The 21,703-nt window shown below is 41.8% G+C and overlaps 1 protein-coding gene across 30 annotated transcripts in view; it reads right to left on the bottom strand.

Moving 5' to 3' along the window:
* Positions 1 to 21,703, bottom strand: part of LOC118399885 (extended synaptotagmin-1-like) — a 69,129-nt gene that overhangs the window by 29,740 nt on the left and 17,686 nt on the right. For 17 of the 30 annotated variants that reach the window (XM_052473632.1, XM_052473630.1, XM_052473629.1 and 14 more), the window contains exons 14-38: positions 16,601 to 16,672; positions 16,355 to 16,441; positions 16,022 to 16,171; positions 15,562 to 15,681; positions 15,306 to 15,482; positions 14,642 to 14,727; positions 14,376 to 14,424; positions 14,122 to 14,211; positions 13,113 to 13,208; positions 12,859 to 12,930; positions 12,158 to 12,244; positions 11,916 to 12,062; positions 11,663 to 11,772; positions 11,388 to 11,577; positions 10,059 to 10,235; positions 6,819 to 6,901; positions 6,567 to 6,615; positions 6,337 to 6,426; positions 6,026 to 6,121; positions 5,754 to 5,825; positions 5,584 to 5,670; positions 5,263 to 5,409; positions 5,010 to 5,119; positions 4,735 to 4,924; positions 3,383 to 3,559 (exon numbers count right to left, since the gene is read on the bottom strand). In XM_052473632.1, coding sequence (XP_052329592.1) covers positions 3,383 to 3,559; positions 4,735 to 4,924; positions 5,010 to 5,119; positions 5,263 to 5,409; positions 5,584 to 5,670; positions 5,754 to 5,825; positions 6,026 to 6,121; positions 6,337 to 6,426; positions 6,567 to 6,615; positions 6,819 to 6,901; positions 10,059 to 10,235; positions 11,388 to 11,577; positions 11,663 to 11,772; positions 11,916 to 12,062; positions 12,158 to 12,244; positions 12,859 to 12,930; positions 13,113 to 13,208; positions 14,122 to 14,211; positions 14,376 to 14,424; positions 14,642 to 14,727; positions 15,306 to 15,482; positions 15,562 to 15,681; positions 16,022 to 16,171; positions 16,355 to 16,441; positions 16,601 to 16,672 — 2,811 coding nt within the window. The remainder of the gene's footprint in view (positions 1 to 3,382; positions 3,560 to 4,734; positions 4,925 to 5,009; positions 5,120 to 5,262; positions 5,410 to 5,583; positions 5,671 to 5,753; positions 5,826 to 6,025; positions 6,122 to 6,336; positions 6,427 to 6,566; positions 6,616 to 6,818; positions 6,902 to 10,058; positions 10,236 to 11,387; positions 11,578 to 11,662; positions 11,773 to 11,915; positions 12,063 to 12,157; positions 12,245 to 12,858; positions 12,931 to 13,112; positions 13,209 to 14,121; positions 14,212 to 14,375; positions 14,425 to 14,641; positions 14,728 to 15,305; positions 15,483 to 15,561; positions 15,682 to 16,021; positions 16,172 to 16,354; positions 16,442 to 16,600; positions 16,673 to 21,703) is intronic. The other 13 variants (XM_052473617.1, XM_052473615.1, XM_052473616.1 and 10 more) reach the window with 13 other exon arrangements.

Genomic DNA, 21,703 nt, shown 5'->3' with positions numbered 1-21,703 from the left:
GTGCGTGACGAAGAGGACGCGCACTTGCTAATTTGACTTTTCTATTGAACATACTTCTTTCCGTATGAAATATTATAGTTTCTTTACATTTTAGGGTACCCGAGGATTAGATAGACTTGGTTTAACAAAGTTTAGTGGTAGCTTTTTGGATGAATTTGTCTGCAGGTAGAATGAGTGGATTACCAAAATCGATGACACCAACTAAACTGACTTTTTGGAGGAGCCGGCTGAGGAGGACCGGCTGAGAAAGCTGGATGCAGTCACAAACGAATAATAGGCAGATGTGGTCTAAACTATTAGAGTTTTAGCAACCAGGAAATGGCAGAGAGATTTCTGCATAGTGCAACTTTAAGGAGAAAAACAGAAGAAAATGTTACACATCTACTACAATAGGTACACAAAGGAGATATAATATTATTATATTATTATATTATTATTATTATTATTGAGACAAGGGGTCTACAACTGGTGTTTGGGAAACTACATTGGTGAGACCCGCGTAGAGAAGGAAGAAAAGAAGAGGACCAGGCTCCTGAAGACCGAAGCAAATCAACAGAAGGTCAAAGGGCAATGGCTCGAGTGAGAGAAATCCAAAGCCAAAAAGAAACAGATAAAGAAAATGCAGGAGAGGATCAAATACAATTGACTATGGAAAAATATCAAGGTAAATATTAAAGCTGCATTATGGAACTTCTTGGGCGACTCAACCAAAATCACATAGACATGTGTGTCACTATTTCTACGCTTCCTGTTCTTAAGTTTTGTTTTTGCGTCTTTTACTTTCGCTTTTGTACACGAGCTTCAAAGACCTAAAACAAGGAAGTCATATTGAGCCTTAACTCTCTTCTACAAATGAGCCCTGCACGAAACAAAAACAAGCACAATCAACAGGCAAGTATCGAAAAAAAACAAATATAGACAATGTACATTAAGATACAAAACACAGTCAATTAAAACCAACACATTCTTCATTATATATCTCTCCTATCATTGCTATGCAGACGACACACAATTAATCTTCTCCTTTCCCCCTTCTGATGACCAGGTGGCGAATCGCATCTCTGCATGTCTGGCAGACATATCAGTGTGGATGACCGATCACCACCTCAAGCTGAACCTCAGCAAGACGGAGCTCCTCTTCCTCCCGGGGAAGGACTGCCCGTTCCATGATCTCGCCATCACGGTTGACAACTCCATTGTGTCCTCCTCCCAGAGCGCTAAGAACCTTGGCGTGATCCTGGACAACACCCTGACGTTCTCAACTAACATCAAGGCGGTGTCCCGTTCCTGTAGGTTCATGCTCTACAACATCCGCAGAGTACGACCCTGCCTCACACAGGAAGCGGCGCAGGTACTAATCCAGGCACTTGTCATCTCCCGTCTTGATTACTGCAACTCGCTGTTGGCTGGGCTCCCTGCCTGTGCCATTAAACCAATACAACTCATCCAGAACGCCGCAGCCCGTCTGGTGTTCAACCTTCCCAAGTTCTCTCACGTCACCCCGCTCCTCCGCTCTCTCCACTGGCTTCCAGTTGAAGCTCGCATCCGCTACAAGACCATGGTGCTTGCCTACGGAGCTGTGAGGGGAACGGCACCTCAGTACCTCCAGGCTCTGATCAGGCCCTACACCCAAACAAGGGCACTGCGTTCATCCACCTCTGGCCTGCTCGCCTCCCTACCACTGAGGAAGTACAGTTCCCGCTCAGCCCAGTCAAAACTGTTCGCTGCTCTGGCCCCCAATGGTGGAACAAACTCCCTCACGACGCCAGGACAGCGGAGTCAATCACCACCTTCCGGAGACACCTGAAACCCCACCTCTTCAAGGAATACCTAGGATAGGGTAAGTAAGGGTAAGTAATCCTTCTCACCCCCCCAAAAAAAAGATTTAGATGCAAGTGGCTGTTCCACTGGATGTCATAAGGTGTATGCACCAATTTGTAAGTCGCTCTGGATAAGAGCGTCTGCTAAATTACTTAAATGTAATGTAAATGTAAAAATCCTCTGTCAGCTGTCTGAATTGACCTAGGGCCTTCCAAGTATCCAATCCAAATGTCTTTTGGCGATTATTCCAAACAGGGTGCAAGGCAATTAGAGGCAGATTTACCTAACTTTGTAGACACCAAATGACTATCCAAACTTAACCAACTCTGTGAAGGAGTTTGGCAACTTGTTATTTGAAATCTTAACAGTAATGTTAGGTAAGTCTGAAGCTTATGGAGCAGGGCTTTGTAAACAAAAAGAGCGTAATGATGTGATCTACGTGACTTTAAAGAGGTCCAGCCAACCTTTTGGTAAAGAATGCAGTGATGAGAAATAAAACAGTCTCCTGTGATAAAAGGAAGAGTGCTATGACAAACTGCATCCTGGGGTTTAAGAGTAGTGGCAGCAGCACATTGATAAATAGTATCACCATAATCAAGAACAGATAGAAAGAATGACTGCACAATCTGCTTCCTGCTGACGTGAGAGAGGCAAGATCTGTTTCTATAAAATAAAAACACTTTAAATGTTAGATCTTAACAAGCTCAAAATACAATATTTTTGGTTACGTGAAATATATTTCACAGCGGTTTAGATGGTACAGTGATTCTTTACACTATACTTGCTTGTTTTGTCACAAACTGAAATTAGACAAACTGCTAGAATCTTTGCACGCAGGAAATGGCAGAGCGACTTCTGCATAGTGCATATTTGAATTTAAGATTGGGTTTTGTGTCAACAGTCACTTGCGGACTCTACTAATGAGTTAAGTGAATGTATCAACTGTAATCAGGCTAGTTGTTGTACCTCAGCTATGTGAAAATACACTGTATTCATACTAATTTATCCTTAACACTTCTCCCCTTTCATTGTTCTATTTCTCAGCTCTGGTGTGTTAGAAGACTGATATCTTCTTCTTACTCTTCATCGTATTCTTTATCTTTTGCTATTCAGGACTATCAGCATTATTAATAACAAATAAATTGCAATATTGTCACTTTGGCTTTGTTCCATATTCTGTTAGACAGTGGTTGGTTCACTTAATGACATGCCAAATATTGCTACTTTTTTGTTTTATTTTTATTTCACCTTTATTTAACCAGGTAGGCTAGTTGAGAACAAGTTCTCATTTACAACTGCGACCTGGCCAAGATAAAGCATAGCAGTGTGAACAGACAACACAGAGTTACACATGGAGTAAACAATTAACAAGTCAATAACACAGTACAAAAAAAGAAAAAAAGAGTCTATATACATTGTGTGCAAAAGGCATGAGGAGGTAGGCGAATAATTACAATTTAGCAGATTAACACTGGGGTGATACATGATCAGATGGTCATGTGCAGGTAGAGATATTGGTGTGCAAAAGAGCAGAAAAGTAAAGTACTGAATACCTCCATACCTCATACATCTCGTTCCAGGTGGGGTTGAGGTTCTCCTTGATCACATGACTCTTAAACTTGACCCCTCCGATGTTGATCTTGACGTACGGGTCACTCTTGCCCTTCTTCAGGCCCCCCATCACATTGTCCTTGGCGATTAGATTCTGGGCCTCCAGTAGGTGGATCCTCAGCACCCCCTAAAAACAAACACTAGTAACAAGACTGTACAAAAAACAGCAGTGTAGCATGAAATACCTGATTCACACAGCACTGTACATAGTATAAATAACTTATTATATAATAACTTGAATAACTTATTCACACAGTAAATGGTACTGCTCGGCTATGAAAAGCCAAATGACATTTACTCCTGAGGTACTGACCTGTAGCACCTTCTACAACCACTGTGATTATTATTTGAACCTGCTGGTCATCTATGAACATCTTGAAGAACAATCTGGCCTTGACGGCCATGTACTCTTAGAATTTCCACCCGGCACAGCCAGAAAAGGACTGGCCAACCAAAGCATCCTTCACTCATGCTGCCAAAATATACCCTCGTAAAACTGACTATCCTACCGATCCTTGACTTCAGCGATGTCATTTACAAAATAGCCATCCATTTTGTCACCAAAGCCCCATATACGAACCACCACTGCGACCTGAATGCTCTCGTTGGCTGGCCCTCGCTTCATATTCGTCGCCAAACCCACTGGCTCAAGGTCATCTATAAGTCTTAGCTAGGTAAAGTCCCGCCTTATCACAGCTCACTGGTCACCATAGCAGCACCCACCCGTAGCACGCGCTCCAGCAGGTATATTTCACTGGCCGCCTTTCCTTCCAGTTCTCTGCTGCCAATGACTGGAACGAATTGCAAAAATCACTGAAGCTGAAGACTCATATCTCCCTCACTAACTCGAAGCATCAGCTGACAGAGCAACTTACAGATCATTGCACCTGCACATAGCCCATCTGTAAATAGCCCACCCAACTACCTCATCCCCATGTTATATATTTTTTTGTTCCTTTGCACCCCAGTATCTCCACCTGCACATTCACCTTCTGCACATCTATCACTCCAGTGTTTAATTGCTAAATTAAATTGTAATTATTTCGCCACTATGGCCTATTTATTGCCTTTACCTCCCTAATCTTACTTCATTTTCACACACTGTATGTAGACTTTTCTATTGTTATTGACTGTACGTTTGTTTATTCCATGTGTAACTCTGTTGTTGTTTGTGTCGCACTGCTTTGCTTTATCTTGGCCAGGTCGCAGTTGTAAATGAGAACTTGTTCTTAACTGGCCTACCTGGTTAAATAAAGGTGAAATAAATTAAATTAAATAAAACACTGGCACACTGCTTCTCACCTCAGAGCCAAAGCTGGGCTCAGGGTTGGTGTGTGTTGGGAGTGTTCCAGGAAGACAGGGTTCCTCAGTGACCTCCTCAGGTACCATCTCAGTAACTGTTACCCTCTTAGCCTCCTCTGGCTCTGGTACAGGTGCTGGGATAGAGGAAGGGCTGGGGGATGGAGCACTGGGAGTGTCCACTGAAATACACCTGAACAGACATGGTGGAAGAACAGAGAAATTGGTCAATCTTGTGTGTGTGTGTGTGTGTATTAGTACACCCTCATTTGTTCTACCTCTGCTGCACTGTGTCTCTCTCCAGTATCTGTTCAGCAGTAGATGCGGCTCGAGCTCTGGGTTGATCTGCCCTCTCCACATCAATCTCACACTTCTTGGGACACAGCACCTGTAGAAGAACAACACATTTAATAACTCCACCATACAACCTTATTACAAAACATCATGTATTGAATCAATACACGTCTATAGTGCCTCCTACTGGTTAAGATAGTGTTTCTAAAGTACTGTAAGTGCAAGAGTGTGTCTCACCTTCAGTTCAGCCCTCAGTAGAATCTGACTATCAGGTGAGGCTCCATCCAGACTCAGCCACTGATCCAGGACCAGATCTGGTTCTGACAGCAACTCTCTGACTGGTACCACCAGAGAACCCATCGCCTGATCCCAAGCACTGGAGAGCTAGAGAAAGATAAATAAAGAGTGATTAGAAAGGAAAAGATAAAAGGGTAGATTTGTGTGGATGAATTGCATTTATCAGAGACTGTGCAAGATGTTTACAGTGAGTGACATTATGTTTTAATTAAACATTATCCATGTTTAGTGACTCCATCCTGATGCAGACTGAACTCTCACCTTCACTATGAGAATCTCCTCTCTGGGGTCACGAACCAGGAAGTAGAAAGCCTCTTCCCATTGGGGGGAATTGGTACGATCACACACCTTCAGAGAGACAGAGAAATTGACTTTCACGGCAGATCCTGTTACGAGTCATGCATTTGAGATCTACATGTGCGGTTTCTCACCTTGGTTCTGTAGGTTGTCTCTCCCAGAACAAGCTCAGCTCCAGCATTTGGCTCCTTCCCACTTTTCTTCAACTACAAACACACAGGGATCACACAATACAACAGTCAAAATCAAACACTACTGAGCAATTCAAAAAGATTGAACATATAAACATTTATGCATAACACATATAACAGCTGCCAAAACTAGACATCAACCTGAAGCCAAAGTTCAAAAGTTCAAAATAGCTCAGTGACAGAGGTGAAGTGGTGAAAGGTCAGAGGTGACTCACAGGCAGTGAGTGGGCTCTGTCCATGTAGACGAAGAGCAGAGCAGCAGAGGGAACAGCCTTGTTCTGGTAGGACTGGAGAGACTGCAGCTGCAGCACCTGGAGCATGGGGAGAAAAGAGTTCAATCACTTTGAAATAACATCAAAACAGGTGGTTAAAATGTTAAAAACGAGTAATAGAATGAGAGAGAGATGGGGAGAAGGGGTACTGAGATGGGGAGAGGGCAAAAGTAACACTGGAAAACTACAGAGGGAGGCTGAGGTGTGAAAAATATATAAATTGAAGAGACAGAACGGTGGGAAGTAGAACTGACCTGATCCAGTCTGTCTGGTTGTGATACTGTTGGTACCCACTCCAGTACCAGGTGAACACGACCTGACTTCACATCATTCAGAGTGTACCACTGGAAAAGAGACAAGAAACCACACATCACACGGTGTACTAAAACTAAAACACACATTATACAGATGAGTGTACCGACTACCGATGTAAGCGAGTACAGACATCATTTAGTACACGAGCAGAGAGAGATGTAAGCATTACCTGGTCTGTATACTGGGAGTGTATGATGTCTCTCATACTGATGTTACACCTGTACACAGGAGGGAAAAATACAGTCAGAAATCAAACAACACTTTGACAGGGAACAACATGGCTAACAAAAGTACAGGACCCAACCTGGAAGTATACCACATGGAATCCCATTCTCTACATAGTGCACTAATTAGTGTCAAAAGCAGTGCACTTTATATTCGGCATAGGGTTCCATTTGGAACGCAGAGCAGCTCCTCTCACCTGCCCAGGAAGTCATCCTTGTCCATATCTTTATCATACAGCTCTACCTGGACCTCCTGATCTGACTGTGGGGTCATCACCGTCTGGGGAAACACATCATATTGACGGTAACACTTAGAGAGGAAACTATAAGTAAACCCATAGAGCAGGAGTCATGACAGTCGTTGACAGACAACATGTCATAAATACTTCATATGAATATTCTTAAGTGTAGAAAGTTCACATTTCTACTCCTATTCATCAGAAGACAATAGATGGCATGAAACATAATTCCACAAAGAACAGTTTCCAGACTTTCCACAGACAAAGCCCCCAGTTAGAAAAAAGAGAGACTACAGCGGATGCAGAGAGCTAACGTTGAATCAGGTGAGAAATGGCAGACATAACAGGGTTGACTCACGTCAGAATACAATGTTGGGTAGACTTATGGCCAGAGCTGGGGTCAATTCTAAAGTTGGTATACAAGGTTACTTAGGAGTTACCTGAAAAAAACGTCTGTTTTGTTTAGAGAAGTAAAACAAATATATTCAGAGAAGTTTAAAACTTGTTAGGGTCTTTTTTCCCCGAATTTCAGCCTGACTGACGTGCCCAAAGTAAACTGCCTGTTACTCAGGCCCAGAAGCCAGGATATGCATATAATTGGTAGCATTGTATAATGCATAAGACTATAAAATAATGCATAAGACTATAACACAATTGCTATGGTAGGAGAAAATATAAATATATATATTTTTTTAGATCCCAGGCTCTTATAATGGAAAGCTATGGGTCCTATGCAATTCCAGCTCCCAGATTGCAATTCATATGACTTCAACAGTCTTTGTTCAAGGTTTCAGGCTTGATTTCTTCCCAAACGAGGAAGAATTTTTGAGTTTTGGCACTGGGAGTCACAATTGGAAATCAGTCTGTGCGTGCGTGACGAAGAGGACGCGCACTTGCTAATTTGACTTTTCTATTGAACATACTTCTTTCCGTATGAAATATTATAGTTTCTTTACATTTTAGGGTACCCGAGGATTAGATAGACTTGGTTTAACAAAGTTTAGTGGTAGCTTTTTGGATGAATTTGTCTGCAGGTAGAATGAGTGGATTACCAAAATCGATGACACCAACTAAACTGACTTTTTGGAGGAGCCGGCTGAGGAGGACCGGCTGAGAAAGCTGGATGCAGTCACAAACGAATAATAGGCAGATGTGGTCTAAACTATTAGAGTTTTAGCAACCAGGAAATGGCAGAGAGATTTCTGCATAGTGCAACTTTAAGGAGAAAAACAGAAGAAAATGTTACACATCTACTACAATAGGTACACAAAGGAGACAAGGGGGTCTACAACTGGTGTTTGGGAAACTACATTGGTGAGACCCGCGTAGAGAAGGAAGAAAAGAAGAGGACCAGGCTCCTGAAGACCGAAGCAAATCAACAGAAGGTCAAAGGGCAATGGCTCGAGTGAGAGAAATCCAAAGCCAAAAAGAAACAGATAAAGAAAATGCAGGAGAGGATCAAATACAATTGACTATGGAAAAATATCAAGGTAAATATTAAAGCTGCATTATGGAACTTCTTGGGCGACTCAACCAAAATCACATAGACATGTGTGTCACTATTTCTATGCTTCCTGTTCTTAAGTTTTGTTTTTGCGTCTTTTACTTTCGCTTTTGTACACGAGCTTCAAAGACCTAAAACAAGGAAGTCATATTGAGCCTTAACTCTCTTCTACAAATGAGCCCTGCACGATACAAAAACAAGCACAATCAACAGGCAAGTATAAAAAATAAAAAAAATATAGACAATGTACATTAAGATACAAAACACAGTCAATTAAAACCAACACATTCTTCATTCTAAAAATCCTCTGTCAGCTGTCTGAATTGACCTAGGGCCTTCCAAGTATCCAATCCAAATGTCTTTTGGCGATTATTCCAAACAGGGTGCAAGGCAATTAGAGGCAGATTTACCTAACTTTGTAGACACCAAATGACTATCCAAACTTAACCAACTCTGTGAAGGAGTTTGGCAACTTGTTATTTGAAATCTTAACAGTAATGTTAGGTAAGTCTGAAGCTTATGGAGCAGGGCTTTGTAAACAAAAAGAGCGTAATGATGTGATCTACGTGACTTTAAAGAGGTCCAGCCAACCTTTTGGTAAAGAATGCAGTGATGAGAAATAAAACAGTCTCCTGTGATAAAAGGAAGAGTGCTATGACAAACTGCATCCTGGGGGTTTAAGAGTAGTGGCAGCAGCACATTGATAAATAGTATCACCATAATCAAGAACAGATAGAAAGAATGACTGCACAATCTGCTTCCTGCTGACGTGAGAGAGGCAAGATCTGTTTCTATAAAATAAAAACACTTTAAATGTTAGATCTTAACAAGCTCAAAATACAATATTTTTGGTTACGTGAAATATATTTCACAGAGGTTTAGATGGTACAGTGATTCTTTACACTATACTTGCTTGTTTTGTCACAAACTGAAATTAGACAAACTGCTAGAATCTTTGCACGCAGGAAATGGCAGAGCGACTTCTGCATAGTGCATATTTGAATTTAAGATTGGGTTTTGTGTCAACAGTCACTTGTGGACTCTACTAATGAGTTAAGTGAATGTATCAACTGTAATCAGGCTAGTTGTTGTACCTCAGCTATGTGAAAATACACTGTATTCATACTAATTTATCCTTAACACTTCTCCCCTTTCATTGTTCTATTTCTCAGCTCTGGTGTGTTAGAAGACTGATATCTTCTTCTTACTCTTCATCGTATTCTTTATCTTTTGCTATTCAGGACTATCAGCATTATTAATAACAAATAAATTGCAATATTGTCACTTTGGCTTTGTTCCATATTCTGTTAGACAGGATGGATGGTTCACTTAATGACATGCCAAATATTGCTACTTTTTTGTTTTATTTTTATTTCACCTTTATTTAACCAGGTAGGCTAGTTGAGAACAAGTTCTCATTTACAACTGCGACCTGGCCAAGATAAAGCATAGCAGTGTGAACAGACAGCAACACAGAGTTACACATGGAGTAAACAATAACCAAGTCAATAACACAGTACAAAAAAAGAAAAAAAGAGTCTATATACATTGTGTGCAAAAGGCATGAGGAGGTAGGCGAATAATTACAATTTAGCAGATTAACACTGGGGTGATACATGATCAGATGGTCATGTGCAGGTAGAGATATTGGTGTGCAAAAGAGCAGAAAAGTAAAGTACTGAATACCTCCATACCTCATACATCTCGTTCCAGGTGGGGTTGAGGTTCTCCTTGATCAGATGACTCTTAAACTTGACCCCTCCGATGTTGATCTTGACGTACGGGTCACTCTTGCCCTTCTTCAGGCCCCCCATCAGATTGTCCTTGGCGATTAGATTCTGGGCCTCCAGTAGGTGGATCCTCAGCACCCCCTAAAAACAAACACTAGTAACAAGACTGTACAAAAAACAGCAGTGTAGCATGAAATACCTGATTCACACAGCACTGTACATAGTATTAAATAACTTATTCACACAGTAAATGGTACTGCTCGGCTATGAAAAGCCAAATGACATTTACTCCTGAGGTACTGACCTGTAGCACCTTCTACAACCACTGTGATTATTATTTGAACCTGCTGGTCATCTATGAACATCTTGAAGAACAATCTGGCCTTGACGGCCATGTACTCTTAGAATTTCCACCCGGCACAGCCAGAAAAGGACTGGCCAACCAAAGCATCCTTCACTCATGCTGCCAAACATACCCTCGTAAAACTGACTATCCTACCGATCCTTGACTTCAGCGATGTCATTTACAAAATAGCCATCCATTTTGTCACCAAAGCCCCATATACTAACCACCACTGCGACCTGAATGCTCTCGTTGGCTGGCCCTCGCTTCATATTCGTCGCCAAACCCACTGGCTCAAGGTCATCTATAAGTCTTTGCTAGGTAAAGTCCCGCCTTATCACAGCTCACTGGTCACCATAGCAGCACCCACCCGTAGCACACGCTCCAGCAGGTATATTTCACTGGCCGCCTTTCCTTACAGTTCTCTGCTGCCAATGACTGGAACGAATTGCAAAAATCACTGAAGCTGAAGACTCATATCTTCCTCACTAACTCGAAGCATCAGCTGACAGAGCAGCTTACAGTTCATTGCACCTGTACATAGCCCATCTGTAAATAGCCCACCCAACTACCTCATCCCCATGTTATATTTTTTGTTGTTGCTCCTTTGCACCCCAGTATCTCCACCTGCACATTCACCTTCTGCACATCTATCACTCCAGTGTTTAATTGCTAAATTAAATTGTAATTATTTCGCCACTATGGCCTATTTATTGCCTTACCTCCCTAATCTTACTTCATTTGCACACACTGTATGTAGACTTTTCTATTGTTATTGACTGTACGTTTGTTTATTCCATGTGTAACTCTGTGTTGTTTGTGTCGCACTGCTTTGCTTTATATTGGCCAGGTCGCAGTTGTAAATGAGAACTTGTTCTTAACTGGCCTACCTGGTTAAATAAAGGTGAAATAAATTAAATTAAATAAAACACTGGCACACTGCTTCTTACCTCAGAGCCAAAGCTGGGCTCAGGGTTGGTGTGTGTTGGGAGTGTTCCAGGAAGACAGGGTTCCTCAGTGACCTCCTCAGGTACCATCTCAGTAACTGTTACCCTCTTAGCCTCCTCTGGCTCTGGTACAGGTGCTGGGATAGAGGAAGGGCTGGGGGATGGAGCACTGGGAGTGTCCACTGAAATACACCTGAACAGACATGGTGGAAGAACAGAGAAATTGGTCAATCTTGTGTGTGTGTGTGTGTGTATTAGTACACCCTCATTTGTTCTACCTCTGCTGCACTGTGTCTCTCTCCAGTATCTGTTCAACAGTAGATGCGGCTCGAGCTCTGGGTTGATCTGCCCTCTCCACATCAATCTCACACTTCTTAGGACACAGCACCTGTAGAAGAACAACACATTTAATAACTCCACCATACAACCTTATTACAAAACATCATGTATTGAATCAATACACGTCTATAGTGCCTCCTACTGGTTAAGATAGTGTTTCTAAAGTACTGTAAGTGCAAGAGTGTGTCTCACCTTCAGTTCAGCCCTCAGTAGAATCTGACTATCAGGTGAGGCTCCATCCAGATTCAGCCACTGATCCAGGACCAGATCTGGTTCTGACAGCAGCTCTCTGACTGGTACCACCAGAGAACCAATAGGCAAGGTCCAACTGTGAGACAACTAGTATAAGAGAAAATGGAAGAAGGATAGATGACACCCTTTTATAAAAGCACACATCTTTAAGCTCTTATCTAAAAAGTAACATACACACTCACCTTCACTATGAGGATCTCCTCTCTGGGGTCATGAACCAGGAAGTAAAAAGCCTCGTCCCACTGGGGTGAGATGGTGCGATCACACACCTTAAAAGACATAGAAAGGAGGCATGAGCTGTAATTCACTGACAGAGATATTTACTGGAAAGGGGCAGGATTATAAGTCTTATTTTGGTGACATAATCATTGATGCTTGGCTGCCGTTTGACAAATTCAAATAATCTAATCATGTAGACTAGCCTACCCGCACTGTATCTGCAAGCTGTTGGCTACAGCACACTTGCCAAAACCAGAGTGGGTACACTATCTATATATAATGGCAAAAAATTGGGTGAGAAAACCATCAGTAGAGTTGAAAATGCGATGGAAACCCATTTAACCTTTTTTGGTACATGGGATTTTAACTGCAAAAGGTATTTTGTGTAATTGATGATTACTTGGGTGCTGCCAGCTGTGGGCATGTGGGCAGGATTCAAATAAATAATCCCAACCCAATGAAAACTGTTACGGTATCCTTAATTCCGTGACATACCATTTTTCCCCTATCATCTCACAAATCTCTTTTTTGGACGAGACTGACTTTATGAACAAAACGTTTTTATTTATACTTTGTAGTCAAACAAATTACTTGCTTTTTAGGGGTTTTACAGTGTCATATGTCAATTTTAAATGGGACATATTGCATGAGTTATCTATCTCACCGTCGTTTTATGGGAGGTCCCCCCCACAACAAGTTCAGCTCCCACTTTTGGCTCCTTCCCACTTTTCTTCAGCTAGAAACACACCACAATAAACAAACACACACACACTCGATGTGCACAAAAATAAACACTGTATTCATATGCAAAATAGAATGAGTCTTCTAAACATAACAAACATAACATCATTATCATAAGCCCTGCACACAAAGTCATGAGATCCCTTCCAAACTGAGAAAGAGGTAGATTAGACGCACGGGTAGGCCGTCAGCCCTCTCCACAAACACAAACAGTAGAGCCATGGATGGAAAGGCTTTGTTGTGGTAAGACTGCCTGGACTGAAACTGGAACACCTGAGGGAAATGTAAACAGGTCAGTGGGACTGTATGGCACTGTGTTTCAGGATGCATTACTCTACTGTTTTCTACTGCCTGTTATACTGAACAAAAACACAACATGCAACAATTTCAAAAATTGTGCTGAGTTACCGTTCATTTAAGGAAATCATTCAATTGAAATAAATTCATTAGGCCCTAATCTATCGATTGCACGTGACTTGGCAGGGGTGCAATGATGGGAGGGCATGGGAAGGCATGGGAAGGCATGGGATGGATGGATTATCTTGACAAAGGAGAAATGCTCACTAACAGGGATGTAAACAAATTTGTACACAAAATTTGAGAGAAATAAGCTGGAACATGTCTGGGATCTTTTATTTCAGCTCATGAAACATGAGACCAATACTTTACGTGTTGCGTTTCATATTTTTGTTCAGTGTATATTGTTATGTTTTGTACTCAGGTATCATTTGCACAACAGATTCTATGATCTCAACATGATATCCTTAATAACTCCTAAATTACAGTGCATTTGGAAAGTATTCAGACCCCTTGACTTTTTCCACATTTTGTTACGTTACAACCTTATTCTAAAATTGATTCAATTGTTTTTTTTCTCCCCTCATCAATCTACACACATTATTTAGTAAAAATGTCTAAAAACCTGTTTTTGCTTTGTCATTATGGGGTAGTGTGTGTAGATTGATGAAAAAAAATTAAATCAATTTTACAAAAAGGCTGTAACAAAGAAAAAAACTGAAAAAGGGAAAGGGTCTGAATACTTTCCGAATGCACTGTATGTGTATAAGGATATATTACTCTACTGTTTAATACGAATGCACTGTATGTGTATAAGGATATATTACTCTACTGTTTAGTACTGCAAATATCTGGGGGATTAATTTAAAACTGGAAGAATAGGACTGACCTGATCCAGTCTGTCTGGTTGTGATACTGATGGTACCCACTCCAGTACCAGGTGAAGGCGACCTGACTTCACATCATTCAGAGTGTACCACTGGAAAAGAGAGACAACAACTCACAGTGTAGCCTACCATTGAAACAGGGTAACTAAAAAGCTTTCACATAGGATGGTAAAGTTCAACATTCAGTGCAGTGACTGGTTTGTTTAAATTAGAGTATGTAGCCATGTCAACTCCCATGCAGGCAGGTAGATCTCACCTGGTCAGTGTATTGAGAGGTGATGATATCCTTCAGACTGATCTTCAACCTGTAACAGTACATCACTATCAGAGAACAAACTACTTAGAGAGCCAGCTACTGTACAAATACATGTAATATGGAGCAAAAATAAATCGATGGGAGTAGTTACATGTCCCTGCCATTGAAATCTATCTAATTCCCAGAGACTGTTTGCATCCCAAATGGCACCCGAAAGTAGTGCACTATATATAGACTAGGATGCCATTGGGTCACAGCCTGCATACCTTCCCATGAAGTCATCCTTCATGTCCATGTCCTTATCAAACAGCTCTACATGCAGCTCCTGGCCAGGCAGTGTGGTCAGAACCACCTGGGAGACAACACAACAACAGCTTCAGTAAGGGCAGTATTCTACATACTAACACTGGAAACATACAGGGAAACACTGACATTTTTAGGTCACCTAATATTTTCCTCAAAATAAGAGACAAGTTCTCAGTTTAAGCTTGCTGTCCTGGTTGTTGAGCACTCATTCTATGGTTCTACTGTTTACTGAAGTGCAGAGATCTCCTTGGACTCATTATTACCCTACAGTGGCATGAGTGTCCGTTTGGAACAATGGCTTTATTTGTTTTGTTAAAAATATCTGATTTGAAATTAAGATTTGATTTCACAAGATTTGATTTATTGGCTCGACCAAATCAAATCAAATTTTATTTGTCACATACACATGGTTAGCAGATGTTAATGCGAGTGTAGCGAAATGCTTGTGCTTCTAGTTCCGACAATGCAGTGATAACCAACAAGTAATCTAACTAACAATAAGGGGATAAAGAATATGTACATAAGGATATATGAATGAGTGATGGTACAGGACAGCATACAGTAGATGGTATCGAGTACAGTATATACATATGAGATGAGTATGGCCACTATGTAATATCCTACCTCATACATCTCGTTCCAGGTGGGGTTGAGGTTCCTATTGATGACTCGACTTTCAAAGGTCTCACCCCCAATGTTGATCTTGACATAGGGGTCACTCTTGCCCTTCACCATGCCCCCCATCATGTTGTCCTTGGGGACCAGATTTTGGCCCTCCAGAAGGTGGATTCTCAGCACCCCCTAAAACAACAAAACACTTTAGTTCATCACAGACTCACATTCTTCAACATTGCTATCTCATAAACATGGCATTATTTACCTCTGTGGCAAAGCTGGGGTCTGGGGAGGTCTGTTGGGGGCGTATCTTTGAGAGACCTGCTGCTAGTTTGGCTGCTTCTGTAGAGCAAGTGGGGATGTTTTCCTCATCTAACCATAACACCTGAAAAGAAAGAAAGAAAGAAAAAGAGAGAGAGAGAGAGAGAGAGAGAGAGAGAGAGAGAGAGAGAGAGAGAGAGAGAGAGAGAGAGAGAGAGAGAGAGAGAGAGAGAGAGAGAGAGAGAGAGAGAGAGAGAGAGAGAGAGAAAGAAAGAAAGAAAGAAAGAAAGAAAGAAAGAAAGAAAGAAAGAAAGAAAGAAAGAAAGTACAATACAATATACAATAATACAATAATACAATAATACAATAATACAATAATACAATACACAGGCCAAACTGAGCAATTTGTTTTTAGATGTGCATCAACCTGTAGGTTGGGATTGAGAGGAGGTACCAGTCCTTACCCTGAGTACAGTGTTGATGTAGATGCGGCTGGCAGGGCCAGATTTGTCTAGCTGGAACCACTGGTCCAGAGACAGGTTGGGGCCCGACAGCAGGCGGGACAGAGGGATGGACAGACTACCTAGAGTCTGTATCCGGTCATTGTCCTTCACCTGAGACAAACATGGGAGGATAGTAAGAATGTTGAGTGAAGAATACACACAGAGAAAAGAGACTGTGGTCATTGAACAGAATGCTATGTGGAAAAAAACAGACAAATGCAGCATTCATTAAATGAACATGATGACAAATGGGTGCAGAACATGTTATCCAATGGAGTTAGAATGTCAAGATACCTGAATGTCTATTGACTGCTTGTGTGGATCTGGGATAAAGAAGGTGAAGGCATCCTCCCATTTTGGGTTGATGGTCGTCCAACAGGTCTAAAAGCAGCGTGAAGGAACAATGAGAGAGTGAAATAGGAGGGAGTTTGACTTCAAAGCAAAGATAGTCTACTACTGTGGTAGCACTGTTTGGTCATTTTCTCCCCTATAGGAGCTGAATGGAATAAGTCAAGTAAGTCACTGCTCTGGTAGTCTTACCCTGCTCTCTCGAGTGATGTCCTGTACAGACAACTGCACCATGGGACTAGGTTCTTTATTGCCCTTCTTCATCTAAAACACAAACATAGAAACACACGTTGAAATATAAGGCAAACACAAACAACCAACATTAACAACACTACGAGGGGTTTGTTCCGGCCCAGCGCTAACACAACCAATTAGTGTGGCGCAATTAACCAACATTAAAAAAAAGAAAATCCAGTTATTAAAAAAATTACTTGACTGACGTCGGTTCAATTACTTGAATTCCCTTATATAAACACAGCATTTTATTTAATTTTTTTATTTAACCTTTATTTAACCGGGTAAGCTAGTTGAGAACATTTACAACTCCGACCTGGCCAAGATAAAGCAAAGCAGTGCGACAGAAACAACAACACAGAGTTGTGTAATAAAGAGTTGTGGAATAAACAAGCGTACAGTCAATAACACAATAGAAAAAAAGAAAGTCTATATACAGTGTGTGCAAATGGCATGAGGAGGTATGGCAATAAATAGGCCATAGTAGCAAAGTAATTACAATTTAGCAGATTAACACTGGAGTGATAGATGAGCAGATGATGATGAGCAGATGATGGTGTGTAAGTAGTGATACTGGTGTGAAAAAAAAGAGCAGCAAAGGAAATAAAAACAATATGGGGATGTAGGTAGATTGGGTGGGCTATTTAGAGATGGACTATGTACAGCTGCAGCGATTGGTTAGCTGCTCAGATAGCTGATGTTTAAAGTTAGTGAGGGAAATGTAAGTCTCTAGCTTCAGAAATTTTTGCAGTTCGTTCCAGTCACTGGCAGCAGAGAACTGGAAGGAAAGGCGGCCAAAGGCGGTGTTGGCTTTGGGATGACCAATGAGATATACCTGCTGGAGCGTGTGCTACGGGTGAGTGTTGTATCGTGACCAGTGAGCTGAGATAAGGAGGAGCTTTACCTAGCAAAGACTTATAGATGACCTGGAGCCAGTGGGTCTGGTGAAGAATATGTAGCGAGGGCCAGCCGACTAGAGCATACAGGTCGCAGTGGTGGGTGGTATAAGGCACTTTGGTAACAAAACAGATGGCACTGTGATTGACTATATCCAATTTGCTGAGTAGAGTATTGGAAGCTATTTTGTAGATGACATCGTCTAAGTCGAGGATCGGTAGGATTGTCAGTTTTACTAGGGTAAGTTTGGCAGCGTGAGTGAAGGAGGCTTTGTTGTGAAATAGAAAGCCTATTCTAGATTTGATTTTGGATTCGAGATGTTTGATATGAGTCTGGAAGGAGAGTTTACCGTCTAGCCAGACACCTAGGTATTTGTAGTTGTCCACGTATTCTAGGTCAGAACCGTCCAGAGTAGTGATGCTAGTATATTTGGTAATATACACAACTGAAATATTGTGTTATTTCATAGTAAAAACCCTTTCTCTATTGATGTCAACCCAATGTAGACCTGACAGAGACAATGGAATATGTTCTGTGTTTTGGCATTTAATTTTCACTATCTTTAAGCCTTGAAATGTGCATTAAAAAAATCTCTAAAATCATTCCTATTCCATTATTTAATAATACTGTGGTTATCTTTTCATAATCAAACCGAAATCGAACTGACCTCAAAAAGTACTAATTGCTCAGCACTACAACCAATTCAACTAATCAAATGATTGATGATTCGAATTGATTAGTTAAGACAGTAAAGATGGGGCCGAAGAACATGGCTCAGAACAGTCACTGCGGACTGGAAGAAACGTTTTCCTTTAATGAGTCAGACGAGAAGGATACCCTGCTTTCACTGGAACAGGCCCAGATCCACATCTTTTGCGTGAAGAAAAGACGCTGGAAAAAGGGGATGCAGATTGGGTATCCTTCTGAGTACCCGGAGGCGAGAAAGTCTTCCATTTGCCTTGCTAACGTGCAATCGTTAGATTTTTTAAAAAGATGATCCTACCAATGGGACATTAAAAATTGTAACATCTTATGTTTCACCGAGACGTGGCTGAACGAAGAAACGGACAATATAGAGCCGGCGGAATTTTCCATGCACCAGCAGAACACTGCTGCCTCTGTTAAGACGAGGGATAGGGGTGTGTGTCCTTTTGTCAATAACAGCTGGTGCGCGATGTCTAATATTAAAGAAGTCTTGAAGTATCGCTCGCCAGAGGTAGAGTACCTTATGATAAGCTGTCAACCACACTATCTACCAAGAGAGTTCTCATCTGCATTATTTGTAGCTGTCTATTTACCACCACAAAGCGAAGCTGGCACTAAGACTGCTCTCAACCAACTCTATAAGGCCTTAAGCGAAGAAGAAAATGCTCACCCAGAAGCGGCACTCCAAGTGGCCGGGAACTTTAATGCAGGCAAACTGAAATCAGTTTTAACCAATTTTTTTTTACCAGCATGTAACATGTGCAACCAGAAAAAAAAATCCTAGACCACCTTTACTCCACACACAGCTCTCCCCCGCCCTCCATTTGGCAAATCTGACCACAATTCTATCCTCCTGATTCCAGCTTACAAGCAAAAACTAAAGCCGGAAGTAACAGTGACCTGCTCAATAGAGAAGTGGTCAGATGAGGCGGATGCTACATTACAGTACTGTTTTGCAAGCACAGACTAGAATATGTTCTGGGATTCATCCAGTGGCATTGGGGAGTATACCACCTCAGTCATCGGCTTCATCAATAAGTGCATCGATGACGTCGTCCCCATAGTGACTGTACGTAGACATCCCAACCAGACGCCATGGATAACAGGCAAAATCAGCTTCGAGCTAAAGGCTAGAGCTGCCGCTTTCAAGGAGCGGGAGACTAATCCAGACGCTTATAAGAAATCCTGCTATGCCCTCAGACGAACCATCAAACAAGCAAAACGTCAATACAGGATTAAGATTGTAACATACTTCACCGGCAGTGACGCTCGTCGGATGTGGCATGGCTTGAAAACTATTACGGACTATGAAGGGAAACCCAGACGCGAGTTGCCCAGTGACGCGAGCCTACAAGACGAGCTAAATGCCTTTTATGCTCGCTTCGAGGCAAATAACACTGAAGCATGCACAATAGCAACGGCTGTTCTGGATAACTGTGTGATAACGCTCTCGGTAGCCGATGTGAACAAAACCTTTAAACAGGTCAACATTCACAAAGCCGCTGGGCCAGATGGATTACCAGGACGTGTACTCAAAGCATGCACGGACCAACTGTCAAGTGTCTTCACTGACATTTTCAACCTCTCCCTGACCGAGTCTTTTTTTTAAATGTATTACAAAAACACAAGGAAGGTGTAACAAAGAATTAGAACATGAAGGACAAACAATACTACATCAAGACACTATCATACGTGTATCAGTCTTTTCGCAACAGAGCCATCCTTATGTGTGCGTGTGCGTGTGCATGATAGGGATATAAAATATATGTCATAGTTTCCTTTTTCATGATCACAATTTTGTGAAACCCGAACCCTCCAAGATCCCCCCCAATAGCTGTCCCTCAACCATTCGAGACCCCTCCCACAGTTCCCTCCCAGAATTATTTAAATAAAAAAATTAGAATAATTCCATTCCCCACCCCCAATAACCCCCCAATGCACCAACAACCAAGAGAATGAACTAAAGATTTTAAAAAAGGAAAAGACAGAAGAAAAAATACAAACAACAATGCAAAAAAATATATATATATTTAAAACAAAGGACATCAAGAACAACTGAAATCATAACAGCAATGCCTACTTTATATATTTATGTGCATGTCTGGCACTACTACATGTATGTGTGTGTTCTTGTATATTTTTATTTGAATGAGAGTGTGTGTATATGCATGTGTACAAACACCTGCACGGCATCAGCCTCAGGCAAACCCGGCATTAGTTGTAAAAACACCATTACATTTACATTTAAGTCATTTAGCAGACGCTCTTATCCAGAGCGACTTACAAATTGGTGCATACACCTTATGACAACCAGTGGAACAGCCACTTGCATCTAAATCTTGTTGGGGGGGAGAAGGATTACCTACCCTTACTTACCCTATCCTAGGTATTCCTTGAAGAGGTGGGGTTTCAGGTGTCTCCGGAAGGTGGTGATTGACTCCGCTGTCCTGGCGTCGTGAGGGAGTTTGTTCCACCATTGGGGGCCAGAGCAGCGAACAGTTTTGACTGGGCTGAGCGGGAACTGTACTTCCTCAGTGGTAGGGAGGCGAGCAGGCCAGAGGTGGATGAACGCAGTGCCCTTGTTTGGGTGTAGGGCCTGATCAGAGCCTGGAGGTACTGAGGTGCCGTTCCCCTCACAGCTCCGTAGGCGAGCACCATGGTCTTGTAGCGGATGCGAGCTTCAACTGGAAGCCAGTGGAGAGAGCGGAGGAGCGGGGTGACGTGAGAGAACTTGGGAAGGTTGAACACCAGACGGGCTGCGGCGTTCTGGATGAGTTGTAGGGGTTTAATGGCACAGGCAGGGAGCCCAGCCAACAGCGAGTTGCAGTAATCAAGACGGGAGATGACAAGTGCCTGGATTAGGACCTGCGCCGCTTCCTGTGTGAACCATGACTTAGTGTCATTCAAATGTACTTCCATCATGTTTTATTTGGACTTTTTTCCCCTTTATCTTTTGACCATCATTCTCTCTCACACACAGCAACTCCACGCCCACTTGTCTCCAATCCCACATCCCAACCCTCAGCTTCCCTCAGCCCAACCCATCTATCTCTGCTGGCCACCCACTTCGTGTTTCTACGCAACACATATCTTTCAACTATGCTATGATGTTTAATGTACAATTTCAATCTAATCAAATCTACATTACATTTACATTTAAGTCATTTAGCAGACGCTCTTATCCAGAGCGACTTACAAATTGGTGCATTCATTCTACAGATTGCGTGTTGAAGTTAAATACTTTTACTTAAAGTATTAGTATATTAGTAATTGACTGACCCGGTCTCTCCAGATCTCCTAACAGTACTATTTCTAGGGTCAATTTTAGATCAATGCTATGCATTTTCAGCCATTCCTGAATCTGAGACCAGAAACAGGCTACCTGAGGGCAATACCAAAATAAATGGTCTATTGATTCTGTATCCTCACATCAAAATCTGCAGAGCTTCGATGATTTTA

This window comes from Oncorhynchus keta, chromosome 21, assembly GCF_023373465.1.
Source record: "Oncorhynchus keta strain PuntledgeMale-10-30-2019 chromosome 21, Oket_V2, whole genome shotgun sequence".
NCBI lineage: Eukaryota > Metazoa > Chordata > Actinopteri > Salmoniformes > Salmonidae > Oncorhynchus > Oncorhynchus keta.
Note: the sequence above shows the minus strand (reverse complement) of the source record. Positions and strands in the feature narration are given on the sequence as shown.